Source organism: Hypanus sabinus, chromosome 19 (genome assembly GCF_030144855.1).
Source record: "Hypanus sabinus isolate sHypSab1 chromosome 19, sHypSab1.hap1, whole genome shotgun sequence".
Taxonomy (NCBI): Eukaryota; Metazoa; Chordata; class Chondrichthyes; order Myliobatiformes; family Dasyatidae; genus Hypanus; species Hypanus sabinus.
In genome coordinates, this window is record NC_082724.1 from 46,200,802 (window position 1) to 46,214,477 (window position 13,676).

Sequence of the window (13,676 nt, forward strand, 5' to 3'; positions counted from 1 at the left end):
AGTATTCAGGAAGCAAAATCTTTGTTGTCCAATGTTATCAGTATATGAGTAAAATAAATTATCTACTTAAACACTGATTAATAAAATTTACAAAAAATTATAAGGTATTCTAATTAGAGACACATAAGCAATTGCATTAAAAACTTCAGAGTTTGTCGCTAAAAATGTAGTTATGTAACTACTTTTTCTAGAATGACTTTGAAGAGAAATGTGACAATAGCATTTATTTCTACTGGTTTTTTTTGTCCTCTAATGAACGCTCCATTCATACTATTATGGTGCCATGACATGGAAGTTACAGTCAATAAAGGTGAAACAGTGTGAATGTTTTTATGATGCTATTAACTTTTCCAAATACTTTCTTTACTGGAAATTCTTTTGGAAAGGGAATTTGTATTTATGAAAGAATGGTATTGGAAAACAAAATGGACCACTTTCACTTGCTTATTCAGAGGGGACGGAGAAAAAAATCTGTACTTATTGATTTCAAGGAAGCAAAGCAGCAAAGAAATTAAAAAATCTTCGTAATGCATTAGACAACAGGTTGATACAAAACTTTGGAGCAACATGAAACCTCACAGACGTTTCAGCTAGGAATGTCCAAAGTATAATTTTAAAACAATGGAGGCTCAAAAAGGATTTTTACTATCATTATAGATATGTGAGAAAGTTTTTATTTAGTCCCTTTGTCTGGAATGGCCTGCTTCCTATAAACATTAAATCTGGAAATAAATACTGCAGCATAATTGGCTTTTTGACAAGCAATAAATTGCTCCTATAATATGTACCTCCAGAAATTGTTTTTCTTCTCCTTTTTTGTTTGTGTGTTCTCGAAGTACAGCCTTTAAGAATCCAGAGGGCGAGTCTCTGCTCAACAGCCTACATAAAGTAAAACAATAATTTTGCAGCACAAGTTCTGAAGTATTTCTACACAACCTGTAAATTTAGAGGGATTGCCTTGTTCTAGTGCATGAATCACAAAAAGATAGCAGATAATTTGGATCTGTACTCATTTTTCTGAACTCTAAAAAAAATGAGGTATGACCTGATACAAATATTTAAGATTTGATGGGGACTTGACAAGGGAAATGTTGAGATGTTTTCGTTAGTGGGAAAGTCATGAACAAAGGGACATAGGCAGAAGAGGCTGGTCATTAAGAACTGAAGTAAGGAGAATTCTTGGCTACTTAGATCAGTAGAGGGAAAAGCATTACATATAGAACACAGAACAGTAGAGCACAGGATTAGGCCCTTTGGCCTACAATGTTGTGCCAAACCAATTAAATGAGTAATGAAATGGCCAACTAATCTCTTCTGCCTATACAATGTCCATTTCCTTCCATTTTCCTCACATTCATGTGCCTATCTACACATCACTTAGAAGTCCCTAATGTATCTGTCTACCACTACCGCAGGCAGTGCATTCCAAGCACCCACCACTCTCTGTGTAAAAATCTTACCCTCACATCTTCTTTGAAATTACCCCCTCTCGCCTTAAATGCATAGCCTCTGGTATTAGACATTTCAACTCAGGGAAAAAGATACTGTCTATCTTTTCTACTGTGCCTCTCAAAATCTTATAACCTCTGTCAGATCTTCCCACAGCCTCCACTGCTTCAGAGAAAACAACCCAAGTTTGTCCAACCTCTCATAATACCAAATATTCCAGGAAACATCCTGATAAACCTCCTCTGCGACTTCTCCAAAGTCTCACTATGTTTCATATAATGGAACTGTATGCAATATTCCAGATGTGGCACAGCTAGGGTTTTATAAAGCTGCAACATAACTTCCTGACTTTTGAACTCAGAGTCTCAACTAATACAATCTGCCTTCTTAACTACCCGATCAACCTGTGTAGCCACTTTCAAGGAGCTATCTTGGACCCAAAATTTCTCTGCTCATGAACACTGTTAAGTGTCTTGCCCTCAACAATATACTGTCTCCTCACATTTGACCTACCAAAATGCAGCACTTCACATTTGGCTGGGTTAAATCCATCTGCCATTTCTCTGCCCATATCTGCAACTGATCTATATTCCACTGTATTCTTTGCCAGTATTCTATGCTACTACAACAGCACCCCTTGTTCTGAAGCTAAGATCGCTGATGATACATGACTCAACTAGAGAAAACACTCTTCCTGCATCCAGTTTGTTGAGCTCTATTAGAATTTTGTAAGTTTCAATGAAATTACTCTTCAATTTTTCAAACCCAAGAGAATACAGACCTTGAGTTTGGAAGCATGAAAACTCCTCATTCTACTCCTCAACCTCCTCTCATTCAGTATAGCACAAATGAAAAACTAGGCTAGTGAACCTTTACCTCACACTCTCTGTCTCAAGCATACCCTTTTCAAGTTAAGGGGAACACAGCCGCTCCAAATAAGATCCTGCCAAGTCCTGCATGGACAGAGTGAATGTGGCAAAGTTGTTTCCTATGGTGGGGGAGTCTAGTACGAGAGGGAATAACTTCATGATTGAAGGGTGCCCATTCAGAACAGAGATGTGAAGAAATTTTTTTAGCCAGAGGGTGGTGAATCTGTGGAATTTGGTGCCACGGGCGGCAGTGGAGGCCAAGTCATTGGGTGTATTTAAGAAAGAGACTGATAGGTATCTGAGTAGCCAGGGCATCAAAGGTTATGGTGAAAAGGCAGGGGAGTGGGAATAAATGGGAGAATGGATCAGCTCATGATAAAATGGCGGAGCAGACTCACTGGGCCTAATGGCCAACTTCTGCTCCTTTGCCTTATGGTCCATATAATGGCAGAAGACATTTGGACTTTTGTATTCAAATGTTCCTGTATCAAAGATGTACACAGCATTTGCCTGTTTCTTGCTTGCTATTCCTACATTCTGTGTGTACAAGGACATCTTGATTCCTTTTACCATCAATATTTCCCCACCAGACAGATTTTAAGAAATCTCTGAATCTCTAATGTGTTTATCAAAGTGGATGATCCTATATTATATTGAATCTTTCATATTCTTGTCTACTTATCATGTCTATGTCGCAAGAAACTTTTCATTTACATCCTTTTCTCTCCAGTTATGATCTTATCCAGCTAGTTGCCATTTTCAGGGTTTGGCCATATACTTCTAAGCCCCACTCCTCCATGTATCTATACAAGAGCTTCTTCTGTGGTACTAATGTAACTGCTTCACCCATGTCTTCTGGAAGCCTGTTTCATATACTCACCACTCTCTGTATGAAAAAGTTGCCTCCAGGTCCCTTTAAAAATCTTTCCCCTTTCATTCTAAACCTCTGCCCTCTTTTTATCTATTGAAAAATTTCTGTGTTATCCCTCATTCTCCTACATTCCAAAGAATAAAGCTCTAAACCAGCCAAACTTTCCCTATAACTAGGGCCCTTTGGTCCTGGTAACATCCTTGTTTTTTTTTGCTGAAGTCTTTCTAGTTTAACCACACCTTTTCTATAACAGGGTGACCAAAACTATTTACTGTACTCAGAAGTCCAGCCTCATCAATGGCTTATACAATTATAACATCATATCCCAGCTCTGAAACTCAATGCCCTGACTGATGAAGGCCAGCATGCTAAATGTCTTTTTCATTAGCCTGTCCTCCTGTTACACTGTTTTCAATGAACCATGCAATGACAGACCATAAGACCGTTAAGATATAGAAGCAGAAATAGGCCACTTGGCCCATTGTGTCTGCTCCACCATTCCATTACGGCTACTTTACTATCAGGGGTGCAGAGCTACCCGAGCACCGCTCCAGCACCTCTGTAAAGATAAGTCAAAATAAACAAGTGGGGAATGTAACGGTGGCCGCATATTAAATAGAGGGAATTTTATGGAAGCAGGGGTTGGGGAGAGAGGGTGGTGGCTGGTGGGGAAAATACCACTAATAATATTAGGATATTTGATGGTTTTGGTGAAATTCTGGAGCTGTGACTGTTTTGTGAAACTCCTCCCAGATTTTTTAAAATCTGTCATGGTGTGCTGGGACCCGTTGCCCCAGCACAACCTGCTGTAGCCTCCCGCCATTTCACAGATCCTCTGTCTCTCTCCAGCATTCGTTGTTTCAGCAATATTCGCTGAGAAAATAAAAACCTTCTATGTTTTGAAAAGTGGCATGTCGCTTGCCGAAGTGGGCCGTAAGGTCGGTAAGAACAAATCGAGCATTCACACAATAAAGCAGAAAGAAGCTGAAATTCATGCAAGTGTTAGTGCTACCCCGACAATGGCAAAAATGGTCTCTCTGGTTCGTGTTAAAGTGCTTGCAAAGACTGAGAAAGTATTAAGTGTATGGCTAGAGGACATGTCACAGCAGCATTACCCTGTTGACAGCAAAATTATGAGTGAAAAATCTCTTAGCCTCCAGAGCACTACTGTGAGGGGGTTGAGGAGAGCGAGAGGAAGGAGTTTAAGGCTAGTAAGGGATGGCTGGCTAGCTACGTAAAGTGCTACGGCCTCAAGAACTTAAAGATCACTGGAGAATCGGCATGGCAGATATACCAAGTATCTTATAATGGAGCCGATTGAAGTACACACTTGAAGTCTCTCAGAAAAAAAACTGTTGATCACAAACTATCAAAAGCTCACACTGCTGCTCTAAGTGTTGAAAATATAGCTAGTGAAGATGTTCTTGGAAAGTTATGCGACACCATGAATGCTTCACATCTAAAGGCAACTTGTTCAATTTTTCCTTCTGCATATTATTTAGCTCAGAATGACAGACCATACTCTGATCACTTTGGCTTATTTTAACTTCAAAAACAAATGGTATTGGAATTGGAATTGGACTGCATTCCCGCACTAGTGCTACAGAGATAATTACTCATATAGCCATTAATATGAAAAAGAAAATTTGCCAGCATAGCAAGCAGATAAATGGCAAATTTTCTGTTCTCATTGATGAATCAAGAAGCCTGAGCATTAAGACTGCCCTAATAGTTTATTTGAAATGTGGAAGTGATAAGGAAGGTGATCCCCATTTTATGTTTTTAGATCTAATTGAACTGCCTGATCAGAAAACTGCAACTATTGCTAAGCATCTATTGAACTGTCTCAATAACCATGGGTTTGATGACTCTTACTTGAAACAGAACACTGTAGCATTTGCTAGTGATGGGGCAAGTGCAATGCTTGGTGTCAAATCTGGTGTTGCTACAATTCTCAAGGAACATTACCCTGATGTGATAATTTGGCACTGCCTTAATCACAGATTAGAACTTGCAATAGGTGATTTGGTGAGAGAAGTTCATGGAATAAATCATTTATGGACAAATTGTACTCTGTTTACGGTAGATTACCTCTAAGTCAAAAGGAACTGTCTGAATGTGCCTCTCAACTAGAGCAACAAATTTGCAAAATAGGCCGTGTTCTGGGCACCAGGCGAGTAGCTAGCTTGTTTCAAACAGTTTCAGCAGTGTGGCAAAATTATGAAGCACTGTGTTTTCATTTTGAAAAAGCAATGAAGGGTGAAACCAGATCCGGGAGTGACAGAAAAACCTATGAAGGTCTGTTGAAAAGACTCTCTTCAGAACAGTTTCTATTGGACTTAGCTCTAATGTATGACGCGTTGCATGAACTTGGTTTACTGTCAAGAGTGTTTACAGAAACACACTACTACGATTGTTTACACAGACAAAATGAGCCAACAGAGCATAAGATCACTGCACGGACTGAAAAAGCAACCTGGTACAAAAACTCTAGAAGCTCAACAGGCAGTTGAAAAGGGAGTTTGGAGAAATTACCTTAACAAGCAACAGCAAAATTGCCTCCATTAATTATCTACAGTTTCTTACTAGTCTTATAAACAATTTGCAGCACCGTATGTTCACGGCAACATCCTTGAAAGGTTCTCAAACTTCTAAACCTCAAAGTATGTATAAATCCCTGCTAAATGAAATGTGAGTCCTTGATAAGGATAACTGGCCTGCTGAAATACCGCCCGATTATGAAGAAGCTGCAATATCATCTCTCTGTAAGAGGTTTAAGCTTTCTTCTTCCTCTGTAATAAATTCCTTCAGAGATTATGTGGAGGATCGTGGATACTGCATCTCCCAAGATTTACACCCATTACTGAGCTGCTCACAAGTTATTCTTATTAGTACTGCTGAGTGTGAGAGGGGATTTAGTCACATGAACTTGATAATAACAACAACTCAAAAATTCTCATAAATCATGTATCAACACCTATGTTTGTTAAACTACACAGACCTCCTCCAGTTCATTGGAATCCTGCGCCGTAAGTCACATCATGGCTGCAGTACCACAGATCAGCAGATGACACCAGGACAAGAGTTGCTTAAGACCCCCGAACACATATTACACCTGACCCTTTGTGGAAATTATTGTGAAACTTCTTATTGGTGGCATTTGGTAAGCAGGTAATTACTTTTAAGTTGGTAAAATACATGATTACCGTCTTTCTTTACTTGCTTGATAATTATATTTTATGATAATTAGTGAGTGCAACCGTGCAATACTTTGTCATATTATTAAATTAATTATATGTTTTATTGTACCAGTTATACACTGAAATGTAGTGATAGGCTATAACCTTGTTAATGTCTTAACTATCACCATATTTCTGTGGAGCTCTGGAATTCATATATTTCTTTCATCTTGGTTTAGTGCTTGACATTATAAGAAGCCCTATTCATATAAATATATGTCACACCCAATTTGTGTACCTGCTCATTACACGAATGGGGCAAGGAAGTCGTCCAGTACATGAAATGAGCAGGTACGCAAACTGGGTGTGACATATATATATATATATATATATATATATATATATATAAAAAAAGAGGATATAGGAAATGGCAAGCATTTTGTCAGCTCTGGCACCTAAAAAAATTAGCACTGCACCCCTGTTTACTATCCCCCTCAAACCCATTCTCCTGTCTTCTCCTTGTAATCTTTGACACCTTGACTAAGAACCCATAAACCTTTGCTATAAATATACTCAATGACTTGGGACTCCAGAGCTGTCCATGGTAATGAATTCCATAGATTCACCACAATCTGACTAAAGAAATTCCTTCTCATCTCTGTTCAAAATGTATGTCCCTCTATTTAAAGGTTGTGCCTCCTGGTCTTAAACTTACCCACTATAGGAAACATGCTCTCCACATCTATTCTGTCTAGGTATTTCAATATTTGACAAGTTTCAATGAGAATACCCCTCATTCTTCTAAACCTGAGTGAATACAGGCCTAGGACCAAACACTCCTCATATGTTAACTCTTTCTTTCTTGGAATCATTCTCATGAACTTCTCGTGGACCCTCTCCAATGCCAACACATCTTTTCTCAAATAAGGGGCCTAAAATTGCTCATAATATTCCAAGTGTAGTTTGACTAATGCCTTATAAAGCCTCAGCATTACCTCCATGCTTTTGTATTCTAGTTCTCTTGAAATTAATGCTAACTTTGCATTTGCTTACCGGGCCACTGACTCGACCTGCAAGTTAACCTTTAAGGAATTCTGCATGAAAGTATCCCAAGTCCCTTCGTATCTCTGATCTTTGTATATTCTCCCTGCTCAGAAAATCAAATGCCTTTATTCCTTCTACCAAATTGCATGACTATACACCTCCCTACACTAAATTCCAAGGTTTTCTGCTGACTCCCTGCTTCAATACTACCTGCCCCTCCGTCTATCTTTATACCGCATTGTAAATTTGGCCGGAAAGCCACTAGTTCTGTCATCCAAATCATTGACGTATAATGTGAAAAGAAATGGTCCAAATACTGACCTCTGCTAAACACAACTAGTTACCGGCAGCCAAACAGAATAGGCCCCCTTTATTCCCACTCTTTGCCTCCTGCCAATCAGCCAGTCTTCAATTCAGCTAATATCTTTTCTGTAATACCATGAGCTCTTATTTTGTTAAGCAGCCTCATGTGCAGCACCTTGTCAAAAGCCTTCTGAAAATCCAAATAAAGAACTTCCACTAACTCTCCTTTATCTATCCTGCCCGTTACTTCCTCAAAGAATTCCACCAGATTTATCATGTGCCTCTAAGTACCCAGAAACCTCATTCTTAATAATGGGACTCTAGCATCTTACCCACCTCCGAAGTCAGGCTAAGTGAGTTGGAGTTTACTTTCTTCTGCCTCTCTCCCTTCTTAAAGCATGGTTATATTTGCAAATTTCTAGTCCCAAGGAACTATTCCAGAATCCAGTGATTCTTGAAAGATCATTAATAATACTTCCATAATCTCTTCAGCTACCTCCTTCAGAACAGTGAGGTACAGTCCATCTAGTTTAGGTGACATATCACACTGCAGACCTTTCAGTTTCTCACGCACCTTCTCCTTAGTAATAGCAACTACTCTCACTTGTGCCTTCTGACACTCTTGAATTGGATAAATGTGAGGTTATCCACTTTGGTTGCAAGAACAGGAAAACAGATTATTATCTGAATGGTGGCCGATTAGGAAAAGGGGAGGTGCAACGAGACCTGGGTGTCAATGTACACCAGTCATTGAAGGTGGGCATGCAGGTACAGCAGGCGGTGACAAAGGCAAATGGTATGTTGGCATTCATAGCAAAAGGATTTGAGTACAGGAGCAGGGAGGTTCTACTGTAGTTGTACAAGGCCTTGGTGAGACTGCACCCAGAGTATTGTGTGCAGTTCTGGTCCCCTAATCTGAGGAAAGACATTCTTGCCAAAGAGGGAGTACAAAGAAGGTTCATCAGATTGATTCCTGGGATGGCAGGACTTTTATATGAAGAAAGACTAGATCGACTAGGCTTATACTCACTAGAATTTAGAAGACTGAGGGGGGATCTTATTGAAACATATAAAATTCTAAAGGGATTGGACAGGCTAGATGCAGGAAGATTGTTTCCAATGTTGGGGAAGTCCAGAACAAGGGGTCACAGTTTAAGGATAAAGGGGAAGCCTTTTAGGACCGAGATGAGGAAGAACTTCTTCACACAGAGAGTGGTGAATCTGTGGAATTCTCTGCCACAGGAAACAGTTGAGGCCGGTTCATTGGCTATATTTAAGAGGAAGTTAGATATGGCCCTTGTGGCTAAAGGGATCGGGGGTATGGAGAGAAAGCAGGTACAGGGTTCTGAGTTGGATGATCAACCATGATCATACTGAATGGTGGTGCAGGCTTGAAGGGCCGAATGGCCTACTCCTGCACCTATTTTCTATGTTCCTATGTTTCTGGCACACTGCTAGTGTCTTCCATAGTGAAGACTAGTGTAAAATACTTATTCAGTTCATCCACCGTTTCTTTGTCCCCCATTACTACCTCCCCGGTATCAATTTCCAACGGTCCAATATCCATACTCAATTCTCTTTTAATCTTTATAGGTCTGAAAAAAAATCTTTTTTAATCCTCTTTTAGATTATTAGCCAATTTATCTTCATAGTTCAGAGATTTTTTATTTGCCTTCTGTTGGTTTTTTAAAAACTTCCCAATCCTCTAACTTTCTACTAATTTTTGCGCTATTATATGCCCTCTCTTTTGTTTTTTATGCTGCCTTTGACTTCCTATGTCCACCACAGCTGCATCATCCCCCTTTTAAAATACTTCTTCATTCTTGGGAATTATCTATCTTGTGTTTTCCAAATTGCCCCCAGAAATTTTAGCCATTGCTGTTCTGCCATCATCCTTGCTGGTGTCTCCTTGCAATCAACTTTGGCCAGCTCCTCTCTCATGCATCTGTAATTCCCTTTAGTCTACTGTAATGCTGATGCATATGACTTTATCTTCTCCCTCTCAAACTGCAGCATCAATGCTATCATATTATGATCACTGTTCCCCAAGTGTTTCTTTACCTTAAGCTCAATAAACAAATCAGGTTCATTACACAATACCCAATCTAGAACTACCTTTCCTCAAGTGGACTTAACCACAAGCTGCTCCAAAATGCCACCTCATAGGCATTCTACCAATTTCTTCTCTTGCAATCCTGCACCTATCTAATTTTCCCCAATCTACCTACATAATGAAATCCACCATGTCTATCGCAATATTGCTGTTATTACATTATATGCCTTTTCCATTTCCTGTTGAAATTAATATCCCACTTCCTGGCTATCGTTCGGGGACATGTATATAACTCCTCTCAGGTTCTTTTTACACTTGCAGTTTCTTTACTCTACCCACGAGAATTCCACATCTTCTGATCCTGTTACCTCTTTCTAAGGATTTAATTTAATTTTTACCATCAGAACCACCCCAGCCCCTCTGCTTTCCTGCCTGTCCTTTCAATAGAAGGTATTTCCTTGTTAAGCTCCTAAATATGATCTTCTTTCAGCCATGCCTCAGTGATGCCCACAATATCATATCTGCCAATCTCTAACTGCACTACACGATGATTTACCTTATTCTGTATATGGCCTCCATTTAAATATAACACCTTCAGTCCTGTATTCATCACCATTTTAAAATTTGCCCCCAGGTTACACTTCAACTCATCCCAATTTTGCCCTATCATCTGCCTGTCCTTCCTGACAATCTCACTACACACTTCATTGACTCGCATACCAACTGCCATCCTTAGTCCTATCACTTCGATACCCATTTTCCTGTCAACTTAGTTTAAACCATCCCAAACAGCTCTAGCAGACCTGCCCATAAGGATATCAGTCCCCCTCAGGTTCAGGTGTAACCCATCCATTTTGTATTGGTCATATTTTCCCAAGAAAACCTAATGATCCAGAAATTTGAAACCCTGCCCCTGCACCGTACTTAAGACCCCTATTCCATTACATTCCATAATATGAGTCCTACGCTGCTTCGACTTTCCAAAATTCTTCACCTCATGCTTACTTGTACTGAAATCCACTTGCCACTACTCCACCCAGTTCCCTAACTGATCAACAATCCCCCACTAATTTATGAAAACTTAGAAACAGAAGTGTGATTACTTGGAAGAACATGAAGAGATCTGGAGAAATGTCATTTAAGACTATATGCAAAGTCAGGAAAGGGCATTAAAAGAGGGAAAAAAAGCCAAAAAACAAACATTCTACATTTTATATCCCACCGAACCTTTCCTCTGAAAATTAGATTTTGTTGTGCTAGCACCAAAAGCAACTGTAGAAAAAAAAACTTTCATGTTCATTTATATCTGCTCTATTTAACACATTTCACTGATGAATTGACAAGCACCAGTAATTGAATTATATCTGACAATGTCCCAAAGGAAAACAGAATAGATTAGTCCTGATATTTGCAATGCTATATCAAAATGAATTTAAAAAGTTGTCTAGAAAAATCCAGATGACAGGTCAATTTTTGGCTAGGTATTCAGTCTCTCTACATAACGAAAATCTCTCTTTAGTCTCCCATTAATGGGATAAATCATATAGGTGTCGTGCATAGCAGTTAGCATGGCATTGTTACAGCTTGGGCATCAGAGTTTGGAATTCAATTCTGGTGTCCACTGTAGGCAAAAATGTACGTATGGATTTCCTCCTGGTGCTCTGTCCAAAGACGAACCAGTTAGTAAGTTAACTGGTCATTGTAAATTGACCTGTGATCAAGCTAGGGTTAATAGGTTTGTTGCAGGGTGGTATGGCTCAAAGGGCCTGAAGAGCCAGTTGCATGCTGTATCTCAATATAAATAAAGAAATACTCCATAAGTCCCAGCCATCATGATTGTGCAATGAAGTGGAATGACCTAGGTGTGGTGACTAGGTCTTGGGCAATATAAGGCCTGATGGCTTTTAGTTAGTTTGTTGTTATTAATGGTCATTGAACTACTTATAAATCACTGCTTCTTGGGATCCAGTTCCAATTCTACATTAAGTACTGACTGTGTAGAGTGGAGTTTGCAAGTGACCAGGAGGGTTTTCATGAGGCACTCTGATTTCCTTCCATCTCCCAAAGATGTGTTGGAGGCTTAATTCATTATGGTAAATTATTACATGCTGTAGGCATATGGCAAAAGGAATCAGAGAAGTAATGGGTATTCGAGAAAGAAATAAACTACACAGCTAAAAGGAAATAAAGAGAGGGGAATGAGACTAGCGGGGTTGCTCAGTTGGGAATTGGCAGGGTCCTTCTGTGTTGGAATAAATGAGTAAAAATGTAAGAAATGTGCTTAAAAAAATCTATTCATCTTCCCAGCCTAATTTGGCAATGGTGTTCTTTCCCTGCAATAAAGTGTGCCATCCTATTAGCTCCAGGCATTTATCCTCAGCACTGAGCCCATGGCACAATCCAATAGCAGGCCAAGGGGATGGGCATGGAGAATGCTGTTATGTGCCAAATTCAGCTCATTTCCGACAACCTCTTTGCAAGCACTTCACAAGTGTTTAAATTGGGAATAATCTGATCTGCAAGGAGAGTATTTACAAAAATTCTCTATGGAACTACCAGTGGTATATAAATTTAGATTTAATTTATTTTACTTATTTAGAGATACAGCATAGAACAGGCCTCCCTGTCCCAATAAGCTGCGCCAACCCAGCAACCAATCTACTTAACAGTGGATCAGAACAAGTTACAATGACCAATTAACTTACTGACCAGTACGTCTTTGGACTGTGGGAAGAGTGGGAAGAAACCAGAGTGGGAAGAAATCCATGAAACTACGCATTCATGGACAGCACGTACAAACTCCTTACAGACAGCACCAGAATTGAACTCCAAATTCCAGAATGCTCTGAGCTGTAATAGTGTCCTGCTAACCACTACGCTACCATGGATCGAACAACTTTCTGGTCTTCAGTTCTCTACCAGCTTAATCAATTATCATTCTTCTTTGACTGTCCATCAATTTTTGATGATGACTGAAGCCTGGGCAAGGTTGTATGGAAGATCTGCAGTTGCCCATGCTGCAAGTCTCCCCTCTCCACGATACCGATGTTGATCAAAGGAAGGACATTAAGACCCATACAACTTGGCACTGGTGTCGTCGCAGAGCAATGTGTGGTTAAGTGCCTTGCTCAACAACACAACACACTGCCTCAGTTAACGCTCAAACTAATGACCTTCAGATCACTAGACCTACACCTTATCCACTTGACTACGTGCCACACGTCAATTATCATTAATCATCAATAAACATCAAATCTTAAATAAGTTGTACAGGTTAATTAACAATATTTAATTTCTATCAATGGCTGCAGTTTTATATTGGTGCCTATGGCCATGTATTCCACATCATCTAGATAATAAAGAGGAAATAAAATTACTTTATAGACAAACATATTAAATGCCTCTAATCTGAGAATATTTAATTCATTAGAACTGTACAGGACATTGGTGAAATTGCACCTAGATTATTGTATGCAATTATGGTCACCATTCTAAAGAAAGGATGTGATTAAGATAGAGAGGGTGCAGGAAAGATACAGAGTGCTGTCGTTGGGATTGGAGCGGTTTAGTTATGAGGAGAAACTGGATAGACTGGGTCTGTTTGACCCAAGACCAAAGGAGGCCAAGGGGTCATCTAATAGAAATGCATTAAAAACATAGGCTGGATGGTGAAACCCTTTTCTCCCCCAGGGTAAGAGAGTCTAAAACTAGAGGGCATAAGTTGAAGGAAAGAGAAGAACAACTCAAATGATTCCAGAGAGGTAAGTTTTTCCACATAGAAGGTACATATATCGAGCTACCAGAGAAAATGGTAGAGGTGGGTACAATCATATTTAAAAGGATATTTAGACAAATTCATGGATAGGAAAGGTTTAGAAGAATGTGGGTCAAATTCAATCAGAAGGGTC

The 13,676-nt window shown here is 39.5% G+C and overlaps 1 protein-coding gene across 3 annotated transcripts in view; it reads right to left on the minus strand.

Annotated features, from left to right (window-relative positions):
* Positions 1 to 13,676, minus strand: part of apeh (acylaminoacyl-peptide hydrolase) — an 81,765-nt gene that overhangs the window by 52,429 nt on the left and 15,660 nt on the right. For all 3 annotated transcript variants that reach the window (XM_059944361.1, XM_059944364.1, XM_059944363.1), the window contains exon 4: positions 789 to 879. In XM_059944361.1, the coding sequence (XP_059800344.1) occupies positions 789 to 879 (91 nt within the window). The remainder of the gene's footprint in view (positions 1 to 788; positions 880 to 13,676) is intronic.